At 33.6% G+C, this 12,926-nt stretch overlaps 1 protein-coding gene across 2 annotated transcripts in view; it reads left to right on the forward strand.

Annotated features, from left to right (window-relative positions):
* LOC144967935 (ATP-binding cassette sub-family C member 9-like) overlaps window positions 1-4,317 on the forward strand; it is a 46,484-nt gene extending 42,167 nt beyond the window's left edge. For both annotated transcript variants that reach the window (XM_078905727.1, XM_078905726.1), the window contains exon 37: window positions 841-4,317. In XM_078905727.1, the coding sequence (XP_078761853.1) occupies window positions 841-993 (153 nt within the window). In that variant the 3' untranslated portion in view covers window positions 994-4,317. The remainder of the gene's footprint in view (window positions 1-840) is intronic.
* Window positions 4,318-12,926: the final 8,609 nt, after the last annotated feature.

Genomic DNA, 12,926 nt, shown 5'->3' on the forward strand with positions numbered 1-12,926 from the left:
GTCATATATATGCAATTATGAGATGCCACAAATATCTGAAGCAAAGGAGGTGGAGAAAAAAGAAGGATAACTTTTTCATCTTTATGTAAATCCTCTCAAAGTTTGAATTTAAATAAAAATTATTGAGTCATATAATAAAGTCAGAATTGTTAACTTATTGCCGCTGAATTTATAATTTTATCAATATCATGTTAACTTATTGCTGCTGAATTTATGATTTTATAGATATCATGTTGTCTGGCTTTCTTGACCTTGAGTCAACTTTAAACTTGTATGTTTTAAACTAATTTCAGTTTTGGATGTTCCGTATGTAAATCAGTGATTTCTTTCTCCAAATGTCTCATACAGAGGCTCAAAAAATCTCTTTGTATTGGCCACAAGAAGGCCAGTGATTAAAATTGTCAGAGTGCAAATGCACAAAGGTACCTAATTGTATAAAATGGAATTTGTTACATATGGCCTGTTGCAGGAGTGAATGAATCAAAGTGACAAATTAGAAAGTAGGCACGGGTGTAAGGTACAGATCTGAAAAAGTGTGTATAAAACAGTGCCAGACAAAGCAAGAAAGAAAAATACAAGAAAAAATTACCAACCCGAAAAATCAGACTGCCAGTCGGAGCAAGCTGATTTTATGGGATATGTTTTTTTTTTTTTTTTTTTTTTTTCTTTATTGCTTTGTCTGGCACTGTTTCATACATATTTTTTCAGATCTTTAGGGATTAATGAAGTATTGTAAATTACATTGAGAATTGTAAAATTATGGAAATATGCTATATAAACCATGTTCATTTTTACCTTTATTGATTAACAATGTACCCTGTCTTTTTTTTTTCTACACAGCATCGAATCTCCACCATCATCAAATACGACAAAGTGTTGGTGCTGGAAGCTGGAGAGGTCAGAGAGTTTGACACTCCGGCACAGCTGCTGTCCGATGAAACCAGTATTTTCTATGGATTAGTACACAGTGCATCAGATCACGACTTGAAGTGAATGATTCATATTTACATGCTGACAGTCAAGATGGATGTACCCAAATTTAAAGCTCGTGGTAAAGAAAGAAAAAAATTAAAAGATGGAAAAGTTAATCAGCTCAATGAAGATTAAATTAGATATGATATATAGCTTTTGTTAGATGAAATCAAATAAAAGAAAAAAATTACAATAATATTAATGGCAAGATTTTGAATATGAAAGTTTTTTTTTTACTTTTCAAAGGCCAAAAGTAAATCTTCTATGTTCATCACTTGTCATATTATTTGATGAGAGGGAGAAGTTTTTATGAGGAACACACTTTTTTTTGTTATTTTTGTAAAGATGATTTTATATTCAAGTTGAGCAAGCTGCTGTGATGCATATGCCCTTCCTTAATTTAGTATCCGCGACTTTTTCTGGTCTTGTGTGATGACCTCTAAGTGAAATTATTGGAATTTGTTGATTTCTAAAATATTAATTTCATGCCATCACATTATATGTAACCAGCCGTTTCTAAACAGTATTATGTCGGAAAGGGTAAGACCCTCAAAAGTGAACTTAGAATTAAAATGATAAAAATGAGGAACTATGGGTCTTTTGTAGCCCCTAGTTCATTTCGTTGTAATGCCTTTTTGAGACAATCAGTCTTCTCCTTCTGCTTGACATTCCCTCATGGAATTGACAAGGTTTCCCGGACGATGGGTCACATATAGTATTTCTCTGTTTTTCAACAAAGAGGAAGATAGTCGAGTGGATAAGACCCTGTAACCTTGTGACTTTGGTTTGAACCCTACTCTTTACTTTTTATCTTTCTTTTGCTCACCTTGAAGAAAATGGGTGCTTTCTGTTGTTATAATTCATTCTAGAAATACTAATCCGACAGCATTCATATCAAAAGTAAGCAATGATGTCAGATAATGAGCTTTTTTCACATTACCCCAAAGTATGAATGACACTATAGAGATAGAACCTATCATTTTGTAATAACATCAAGGATATTGCATCCATTTTTGTGAAAATTTAAAAACTTAAAGCTTATTTTGCAGTATCAAGGCCCTTCAAAACAAGTTTTGTATCTTATTTTGCTCTTAGTTAACTGAAATGCATCATTGAACTTAGTGTTTGAAGTTCTCAATCACTCTTTTAATACATTTCACAATTGATCAACGCAACTTTCTGATTAACACCATCCTTTAGTTCTCCAATGGTCTGATGCCCTGTAGCATAACATTTGTCTTTTTAGAAAGCCCCAAATAAGGAAATCTAGCAGATTTGAGGTCTGGAGAATGTAGGGACCATTTAAAATTTGTTCTCAAATTTTTCTATTAATCGATACACATACTTGCCTACTTTAATTGTTACGGAAATTTGATGACAATAACAGACTTATGGAAATGGAAGAAATATCACGGATTTTGATTTCAAAGCAATTTTGTCATGTGTTTGAGATTTTTTTTTCTTAAGTTATTGCAATTTTAAGGAGAGAAAAAATTCTCTTAAAATTTCCTTAAAGTTATCAACGCTACAGTTCAGTTAGCCAAGTCGATCACTAACTTGTAATGGTGGCCATCAACAACAAAGTTTATTTTACGTATAAAAGTTTATATGTTACATTTTCTTATAGTCTAGTTTAGTATTGTGTTGATTACTGATTTTGCAATTTTGAAATAGGCAGGTATGATACAATCTCAAATATGATGTATTGTCATACTGCAACTATAGGTGGATTCTGTTTTTCTATATGCCACGCACAAGGTATTTACAAATAAATGAGTATCTGATTATTAGCAATGATGAATATTGAGAGGTGTAAAGGAGTGACTAACTGTGGACAGAGATGAATATAAAGAGAACTTATACCAAAAGGTAACTTGTAATAGTATCAAGTACAAGTTTTGTTCCATGTGACCTGTTTGGGGAATAAATGAAGATTAGTTGCAGGGTACTGAGCTTAGTGAAACTTGTTCTACATGAAGTGGATATTCATTGGTTTTGTGATAATTATATAATGATAAGTCAGTCGACAATCGACGATGACCCATTCAGTGCTTTGATGGATATGTAATATATAATATGATGTAAAGATTATTTCATTTTACGAAAATACAGGCTGTTATAAACCCTTTACAGGAGGCTGACACTGTTTCATATTGTTTTCATCAAGAGAGCAGTAACTGCTTTGCGATTTGAGCTCCATCCATGTTACTACTCTCTTGGTGAAAATCGTCAGGTTCGCAGTTATTATTATTAGATAAATATTAGGATAAATTATATTTTGAAAAAATTCAATCTAGCCTTTAAAGGGTTAACAGCCAGGTGTAGAATATCAAAATACTTCCAGTTTGAGCTGTTGGCTTTGACTTTGGCTATTGGATTCAATAGTCTGATGTCACGTCGTCCAGAAACGGTGACCAGCGTGGTTCTAAACAAAGAAAATCGGTACTTTTTATTCTTAATGCAGGCTAGAACTTTTCATATGTCATGTGATCAGAATGTATAAAAGTCAAAACATGATCATAATTATAATGTTTTTCTCCTCTGGATACACTTTTATGCTCGTCGGAGAAATATTTCATAAGGGCATCCGCCATTGTTCCGATAGTTTGGAGCCAGTTACTAAATTACTATGCGTCATTACGAGGGAAGTGATGTCATGACTGTTGAAGCCTATTTAAGTGTCCTACAATCTCAAGAGGAATTTATACAACTGATTAAGTTTCATTTATTTGACCTTTGTTATTAGTTTAATTATTTTAAGATTTTTGCCCATACTGTGTTTACAATGGATATTTTATTTACAATTTTTGATGAAAATGAATTTTTGGTTGTGCCTTGATGTCATACAGTTGTACGGAATATTTTGATGTTGTTTGAGTTTGATTTTTTTTTTTTACATGTTGTTATATTTTGATATTATTTTGGTACTCTTTTACTTATCTGGTCATGCTTAACAGTTGAATGAACACACACTCAAACACAAACACACACAGACATGCTTACTCAAACATACACATATACACACACACACACACACACACACACACACACACACACACAAACACACACGCACAAAGTATAAGCAGCCCATATCAATTGGAAGAGTCGTACGTTTAGACTGCATTCTATAAAACCATCTCAGATATGGTACAGCTCTGTAAAGAAACTGGACCTTCCTTCCTTGCAGAATCTCAAAAATCAAAAATATTGTGATATTAGATTTTACACCTTTTGCCATTTTATTTACATTATTTTATTTGATTTGTTGCATATGATATTTATCACGATAAGTTAAAGACAAAGTTTTGATATTTTTTCTCCACATTTTGCCATTAAAAAAAAAAATTATTTGGATAAAGTCGGTGCCATTTGAAGCCAAGCCTACACTTGATAAATATTTGAAATTGAAATTGAATTGAATTGTTATCTATTTTATATTGCAATGAAGGCAGAACACTGCCAAAAAAAATGTTCATTACTGAAAGATTATTTATGAAATAACTTTATATAGAATTGAAATAGGTTCCAATTTACGGAGTAATTTATCTGCTGTTATCAAAGTATTGAACAATATTGAAACATGTAGAAATTCATCTCAGACCACACCACCGTTTGGAGATCACCTTAATTTTTTATGTACATTTAAAGTAATATTCAGTTTAACTAAGTCAGTGGGTTGATGTGGAATAGAAATATGAGTCTTATCAAATGTCATTTCTACCCTCCATGGGTATCTCCCATTTGAAGTAAGAAATAATTTCTGGTGTCACTATTTTTGGTTGGGTAAAATTGTTTTTATTATTAATATAATATTAATTGTTATTTTGATGATCTATAATAATGTTATTATAATTCATACCTGGTCCATGGTGTCATCTAGTTTGTCATCGTCATCGCTATTATATTCTCTGCCCATTTGGAGCATGCCATGAGTTATACATATTGACGCCATATTTATTGAGGAGCTGAGATGGGGATTAATGAAAATATTGACAGCTTGTCTGAGGAGGCAAATTGTGAACAATTTTTTTTGTTTATTTGACATTGGATATCATTTCTATGTACGGCCAAGCTCAGGCCAATACCAATACACATGTCCAGTATTATTATTACAGTCTCAGTTATTAGAGATACACTGTGAACCTGGAGTAATGTACGGAAATTTCACTTTTTATTACTTGTTTTTGATATTATTATAAAACGTTGGATGTTTTTTTTTCTGGATAGAGTGTATTTCAATCTGTTGATCAAAGTCCTTTTTTTTTAAAAAAAAAAATTGTGTTGCTTTATTGAGTTTGCTTTAATTTTATTATGAGACTTGATGTTTCTAAGAAAATGTTTTATTGTAAGTTACTATCTTGTCATGTTGTGATGAAACTTTTATCTTTCGAACAAATTTTTTGTTCAATTTTTTCTATTTAAGTCTTTACTGTTACCCAACAAGAAATCTCTTATTTTGTGATGTTTCTAAGACATTATTATAGTTATATTTTTACAATACATTCTTATCTATTTGTGCTCCAAATTTTAAAGGTGTAGCAATCACGATAACATGTTTTAGCACTTTTGCATTATTGTTACCATGCTCTCATTGCAATGATTTTATTAACAAAAATACTCCAACGGTTTCGTTTTGCAATGCATATTACAAGCATTAGATATGGACTGTATGGACGTAGAATTGACACGTGACAACTCCTTCAATCTCCTGTGTCATTAGATAAGCCAATTGACACCCATCAGATCTTCCCAACCCATACCAGTATGAATGCATGACAATATTCACCAATAGTTTGTTAAGGAGTACAGTAAATAAATAAAAAAAACCCATTTAAATGGAAGTTTATGTTGAAATGGTGTAAACTGGTCAACACTATCAGATAATACTGGGTGGGGATCCTGACCTCCCATAGCGGGCAGGGAGGTCCATACTGTGTCTTCTATCCCCTTATATCTGTTTTACAATATGCTTTCTGTCTTTGTCTTGAAATGAGGTTACTTGATTTTGTCCTGGCCCTGGTTGGAGTCTTAGGTGGGAGGGAAACAGTCAAATGCATAGTTATTGTTTTGGGAGATGATATTTTTTTCCTTGTAAATCATCTCTCTGTTATGTATTATTATATTTGTTATTTTTAGTGTATAATGTAAGCATTTGAGTGTATTCCTCTCTGTTGGATTTTGTGCTTGTGTCCGGATTAGACTTATAGGTGATCTCAAACTAAGTACATTGGTGGTATGCTCTTGGAATCTACATCTGATCCCTATTTGTTCCCAGTTCCCCATTGTCTTACCTTTTCTTGGGTGCTTTAATTGTAATTCTAGAACTTTTTACTATCCATTTTCTTCCTTTTTACTGGCGCTGATATGACCTAAATGTGTTGCAAGCGCCGTAAAACCCTTAAAAACAAAACAAACTATCAGATAATAAAAATTGAGGTTATTGATTATTATCAAGTTGCAATTCTTTAAGAAAATTTTAAGAAAATTTTGCGGGTGGTTGGATGGGAGCATCACCCTTGAATCATATACCTATGATGTTCGCATGGGTGTACGATCCGATAGTGATGTCGTTTCTTCTTCTCTTTACTAGCCTATCCTGCTTCTTTGGTTTGTGATTGTATTTTTGACAGGGGATATTTTTTTTCCTGTAAATCCTCTGCCTGTTTGTTCTTGGTTATTTATAATTTAGCTTATGATATCTTTAGGTTATGATTTTGATTGACATTTGTACTATTTTTGTTAGATTGTTTGTTTTTTTGTTTCAGCGGTCTCTCATATAACCTCAATTGTGTTGGAAGAGACCTAAAGCAACAAACAAACAAAACATAAGAAAATTTTACTTGTTATTTGAAGGGTGTTATGATATCTTTCGAGAAATCATCATTATTTTCAGAGAGGGAAAGAGAAATAAGACTGTAAATAATGAGATAATGAAGAATTTTTCCTCATCTGCGAGCTAAATTCTGTAGTGGAAAGTATACTTAATTGTTTAGTAGATAATCTAAATTTTTACAGACTGATCAAATGCTGAGAAGAACTGGCTCGCATATTGTGGTGAAATGTAAAATGTTTTCACATTTTTCTGCCCATTTAAGGGATGGGGATATCTGATCATGAAACTTTGCCTAAATACTCCAATACTGGATCTTGGAAATAATTCTTCTCAATGTTTTCTTAAATGATGATATTTTTTGATGTAATACATTGTGACAACACATCTCTTCACCAGATTCATACGTCATAGAATGCACTCCATATCGCATTTAAAAGAATTTATAATGGAATGAAATGAAGCTTTTAAAATTATTTTATTAGATGACCTATTTCAATATGGTTGAGGGCTAGTATAAACAATGAAAGGTATATATATGTATCATTCTAGACTTGTAGTCAGGGACTCTCAACCATGTTTTGTATAAGATCTCTGGTGCTTTATTCGCTCACAGTCGTTATAGGTTTACCCAATTTTATAGATTAATTTAGATTAATATCCATGTCCCTTGTACAATGTTTGAAGATATAAAACTATTCAGTTTTCATTCACACTTGTTGCGCAACAATCATCTTTGAAGAAATCAATCATATGATGTGTTTGCTGCGCCATTCATGACAGCACATTATTATGCCAAATCGACATATGCAGTATAGTTGTATGTTTTCAGCAGCCAATAGCTATCAGCAAGTACAGTGCAAACCACGTATATATGTATATCAATATATTTGTGAATCACAGCATTTTGTAAGTAAGGAAAGTGATGAATAACCCAGACTCTTAGATGACATGCATTAACTTTCTATTTGTCATATTATTAATCAATGATCACATGATTACAGTCGTCAGGGAAAAGTTGATAGAATGAAGGGGTGAAAGGAGTGAAAAAGACTAGATATTGATTAAGACGATATGAACCTTTTTGCTCTTTGCTGTATGGTTAAAGATTTAAAAAGTGTGTATGAAACAGTGTCAGACAAAGCAGAAAGAAAAATAGAAGGAAAAAAACATCCCAAGAAATCTGCCTGTCGTGACTGGGGATTGAACCTCAGACCTCCTGATTGCCAGTCAGATACGCTACCATCACACCACAGAGGTTACCTGATAGTTGGGATGATTAAGCCCATAGTCTTCACAAGGGCACACGTTTGTTATTTTATTGTTATTTGTTTTAGCATTAATCTTAGTCATTGTTTATACCTATATCTGATATACCATGTGCTTATACGTACAATGAGGTAGCGACTTGTTTGTTGTCGATAGTGTTGAATTATTGTAGTCTTTGTAATATATGAAATGATTATGATAAATCCATGTCTTAAAATGATTTACATTATATTTATTATGTATCGTAATTAACATTGGGCTGGTCCCAATTTGAATGTGTCACTACTATGGTGGGTCTTCGAGTATGGATCTTATTAAAATCATACCATTTATCAACTGTTATATCATTAAACAGATATGGGATTATGTTATTGTTGTTGATACTATTTAATTTAAGAAGTGATTGTTGCTGTAAGTGTGCTTTGTGGTGGTGCTAACATCGAATGAAGTGTGGGAAATTTTAGACAAATCACATTTAGGAGTTTGTTCTATTCATTATTTTAAGATTGTGCTCCAATCATATGTACCTAGTTGTGATTAGTTTCTCTCTCTCATGGTGGGCAGGAAACCCTTCAGTGTCTTCTATCCCCTATATCCGTTGTCCGAGTTGCTTTCTGTCCCCAGTGCTTGTGTCTGGATGAGACTTTTAGGTGATCTCAAACTAAGGACACTGATAGTGTGCTCTTGGAATCTTCATCTGTTCCCTATTTGAACTATTCCCCTTTGTCTTACTTTTTCTTGTGTGCTTTAATTGTAAATCTATAAATTTGTGTTTATCCTATTTTCTTCCTTTTTACTTGTGCTGAAATGACCTAAATGTGTCGCAAGCGCCGTAAAACCCTTAAAAATATAATACAAATCTCGCCCCCCCCCCCCTTTCTCTCTCTTTCTCTGTCTTGTTTTCTCACTCTCTCATTATTTCTTTGTATCTCTCTCCCTCCCCCCCCCCTCTATCTCTCTCTCTCTCTCTCTCGTCTCTCCTGGGCCTGGCAGAATCCTTGACTGAGAAGGAAACAGTCAAATGTATATTAACAGTTTTGGGAGATGATATATTATTTTTCTTGTATATCATCTCTCTTTTGTGGACTTAAAAGTTGTTTTTTGAATATTTTGTTTGAACATTGGAGTCCTCTGACCACTCATGGTGGGCAAAGAGGTCACTTGATGTGTCTTCTATCCCCCATATATGTTTTCCCTTTCCATGTTGCCGTCTGTCTTTGTTTCTTGATTAAATTGCTCGGTTTTTTTCCAGGTCCTGATGGGGATCCTGATCTAGGAGGTTGGCAGTCAAAATGTATAGTCTCTTTTTTGAGAGATGACATTTTCCCATTGTAAATCATCTCTCTTATGTACTGTTGTAGTTAATTCGAGTCTACAACTTTTCTTCTAGATCATCTTCCTTTTTACTAGCGCTGCAATATCCTAATAATGTTGCGAATGCCAAAAAAAAATCCTTTAGAAACGAAACAAACATTTTTTGTCTGGATTGGACTTGAATGTGATCTCAAACTAAATACGTTGATAGTTTGCTGTTGAAATCTATTTCTGTTCCCTATTTAAATCATCCCCTTTGTCTTACTTTTTCTCAGGTGCTTCTAATCATATATATAAAAAATAATTTAGACTTTTCCATTATTATTCCTTTTTACTGGCGCTGAAATGTGTCGCAAGCCCTGTAAAATCCTAAAAAACAAAATAAAAACAAACTATTCCCCATTCTTTTACTTTTACATGGGTGCTTGCAAGAACAGATGAACTCTAGATCTAAAATCTTTTGACTTGTCTCATCATTTTTCTTTTGACTGGCGCCAAATGACTTACTTTAATCCTCTCCTTACCAACCGTAGGAAAATCGTCACATTCGTTACGATCCCACCAGCACTTGTATCATTCAGATTTCTTTTTTAAATTACACAATTTAAAGAAAAATGTATTATTATAGCTATAAAAACGTGACACTGTGTTGTAGAGTTTATTTTGCTGATCAATTCCATAGAATGTATTTGTTGCTTTTGTTTGAGTAAGAAAAATCTATTTTTGTGTTGGGTGGGTGTGAAATTTATGGGAAAATTCCGAAAATGGCTGGTAAGGAAAGGGTTAAACTGTGGTAAATACTGTTTAATTTGTGTCTGTAACACATTTTAAAAATTTATTTTTTTTAACAAATCGAATTGAGACGTTAAGTACCCACTGAATTGAAGAAATCAGATTTGTCTGTATTTTATTAAGGGAACTTTGTTGTGTTTTATAAATGGACATCATAAATCCATATTGTTGTATGTTTAAATGTTTTCACGTGACTGATGTTCTTGTTTGTTTTTTATCCATTTCATCCTGTACAGAATTATGGTTTTACGGCAAAATGTGTATAGTATAGCCCTTGACAAGCAGTGAGAAAACTGTATATCTGTATTATTATTATTATTTTATTATTATTATTATTATTATTATTATTATTATTATTATTGTTATTATTATTATTATTATTATTATTATTATTATTATTATTATTATTATTATTATTATTATGAGTTAAGAAAAATGAGTTTCGATAATTTCCAGTCAGAATGGCTGTAATGGACTTGTCTTGTGAGAACGTGTGGTAGATGACCTGCTCTGCTCAAGACATTTACTAAATAAATAATAATTTGTAACAATGTTTTTCTCTTCAACGTTAAAGTTTGTCATTTACACCGATCTTTGGTATGACTTGTGAGGTCTTACACTTTCTTTACTTACTTCCTCCCACCTGACAAAGAAATGGAAAAGATGGGTGGAAGACCCTCCTAGAACGACTGTGACGCCTGCCTGGGCTGGCCAGTCCTACATTGGTTCAGTCTTATTGTCTACTAACCACCCTCCCCCCTTTTGTCCTCTCATAGTGGGCAGAGAGGCACTTACTGCGTCTTCTATACCCTGCTATCTTTTTTCTTAATTGTTTTCTGTCTTGACGTCTGTTTGGTGCCATTACATTTTTTTTTATTCAAAGACAACACTGTTAACAGCGAGGTACTCATTTTACACTCGAGTAAGGTGAAAGAATGTGAGTAAAGAGCCTTTTCCAAGGACTCGACTAAGCGCCACTCAGGAAAGCTGCTAAATGAAAGGGGTGCTGTGATTTCATTCAGCTTGTACTTGGGACACTGTCCATGATGCACTGGTGAGTGGGATTACCCCGCACACCCTATTTTATTAAGCCAAATCTGGGTAATTGTCTCCTGTCGGACATCATAGAGCTGGATTGCTGCCAATAAAAACCATACCTGGCTCTTTTGGATTGGCTCATTTTAATGAGAGTGACTGGGTGGGGGTTCCTGACCTCCCATAGTGGGCAGGGGGGTACATACTTTGTCTTCTATCCCTTATATCTGTTTTCCAACATGCTTTGTCTTTGTCTTGGAATGAGAATACTTGGTTTTGTCCTGGCCCTGGCCGGAGTCCTATCTGGGAGGGAAACAGTCAAATGCATAGTTATTGTTTTGGGAGATGATATTTTTTTCCTTGTAAATCATCTCTCTGTTATGTATTGTTATATTTGTTATGTTAATGTATAATGTAAGCATTTGACTGTATTCCTCTTAGTGGGGACTTGTGCTGGTGTCTGGGTGAGACTTTTAAGTGATCTCAAACTAAGTACATTGATGTTGTGCTCTTGGAATCTACATCTGTTCCCTATTTGAACCAATTCCCCTTTGTCTTAGTTTTTCCTCAAGTCCTTTTAATTGTACTTCTAGAATCTTTTTAGTATCCAATTTTCATTTTTACTGGCGCTGATATGACCTAAATGTGTTGCAAGCGCCGTAAAACCCTTAAAAACAAAAAACAAAAAAATGTCCCTTATAAATCATTTCATTGTTTGTTGTGATTGTTAATAATTGATAGTCACTCATTCCCATGATTGGATAGTCAATGGAGGGGGGGGACTTGTGGTTTCTTTTTGTTTTGTTTTTTGTTTTGTTGGATGGTGATTACAGTTTTTTAATGTAATTTTTGTCAGTATAAAAGAAGTCGATGGGGAAAATTTTTTAGATCTGAAGTTAAAAGCACTAAATGAAAGTTAAGACTTAGATGACTGGTTCAAAAAAGGGAACAGAAATAATTTTAAGAGCAATCCATCAATGTGTCTCCATTGACATTACCAAAAAGTCCTAAGTATAAGCAGAGGATCCACATTCAAATATATATCTAACTGAGAGATGGTTTACAAGGAAAAGAATATCATTCGACAAAAATATACGAATGATACATTTGACTGCTTTCCTCCCAGCAAAGAATCCTTGCCTCAACTTTTTAAAAAATGCTAAGACTAAGAGCAACGTGGAAGAGAAAACAGATATGGGGGGATAGAAGACAGAGCAAGACTTATTACTTTATCCGTACAAGTACAAAAGGAAGAAATGGTAATTCTTTAATTTCTTCGTTCAATCCTAACCCTATTTGAACCTGTGTTGCAATATATAGAGAATAAAATGTCTAAGCCTTAAGTTATCCCTGTGCAAAATGTAATAAAAGATCGGGCCCTTCCGCAATAACATCATAAGATATGGTCGTCAAGGCATTCCACAGCATATCACGAAGGAATATAGATTATTCATCACACAAGATGTCTGATGTCAACAGGAATCACCCATGTCCCAAGTGAGCAAATTGGGAGTTTATAATCTTGCCCAAGGTAAAAAAATGTGCCTGAGCAGGGCTTGAATCCGAGACCTTCCGGGTCACAGTGCAATGCCTTAACCACTCGGCTACTTCGTTCCCCTTATACAAACGCATACTTATATATCTGAAACATTTTAAGTACAATCATCCAATAGATATCAAAGCACAAAAAGGACACAACACCATTGGTCTAGGT

The sequence above is a fragment of the Berghia stephanieae genome, chromosome 3 (assembly GCF_034508935.2).
Source record: "Berghia stephanieae isolate SIO BIC M18660-M18661 chromosome 3, UCSD_Bste_1.3, whole genome shotgun sequence".
In the NCBI taxonomy this organism is placed as follows: Eukaryota; Metazoa; Mollusca; class Gastropoda; order Nudibranchia; family Aeolidiidae; genus Berghia; species Berghia stephanieae.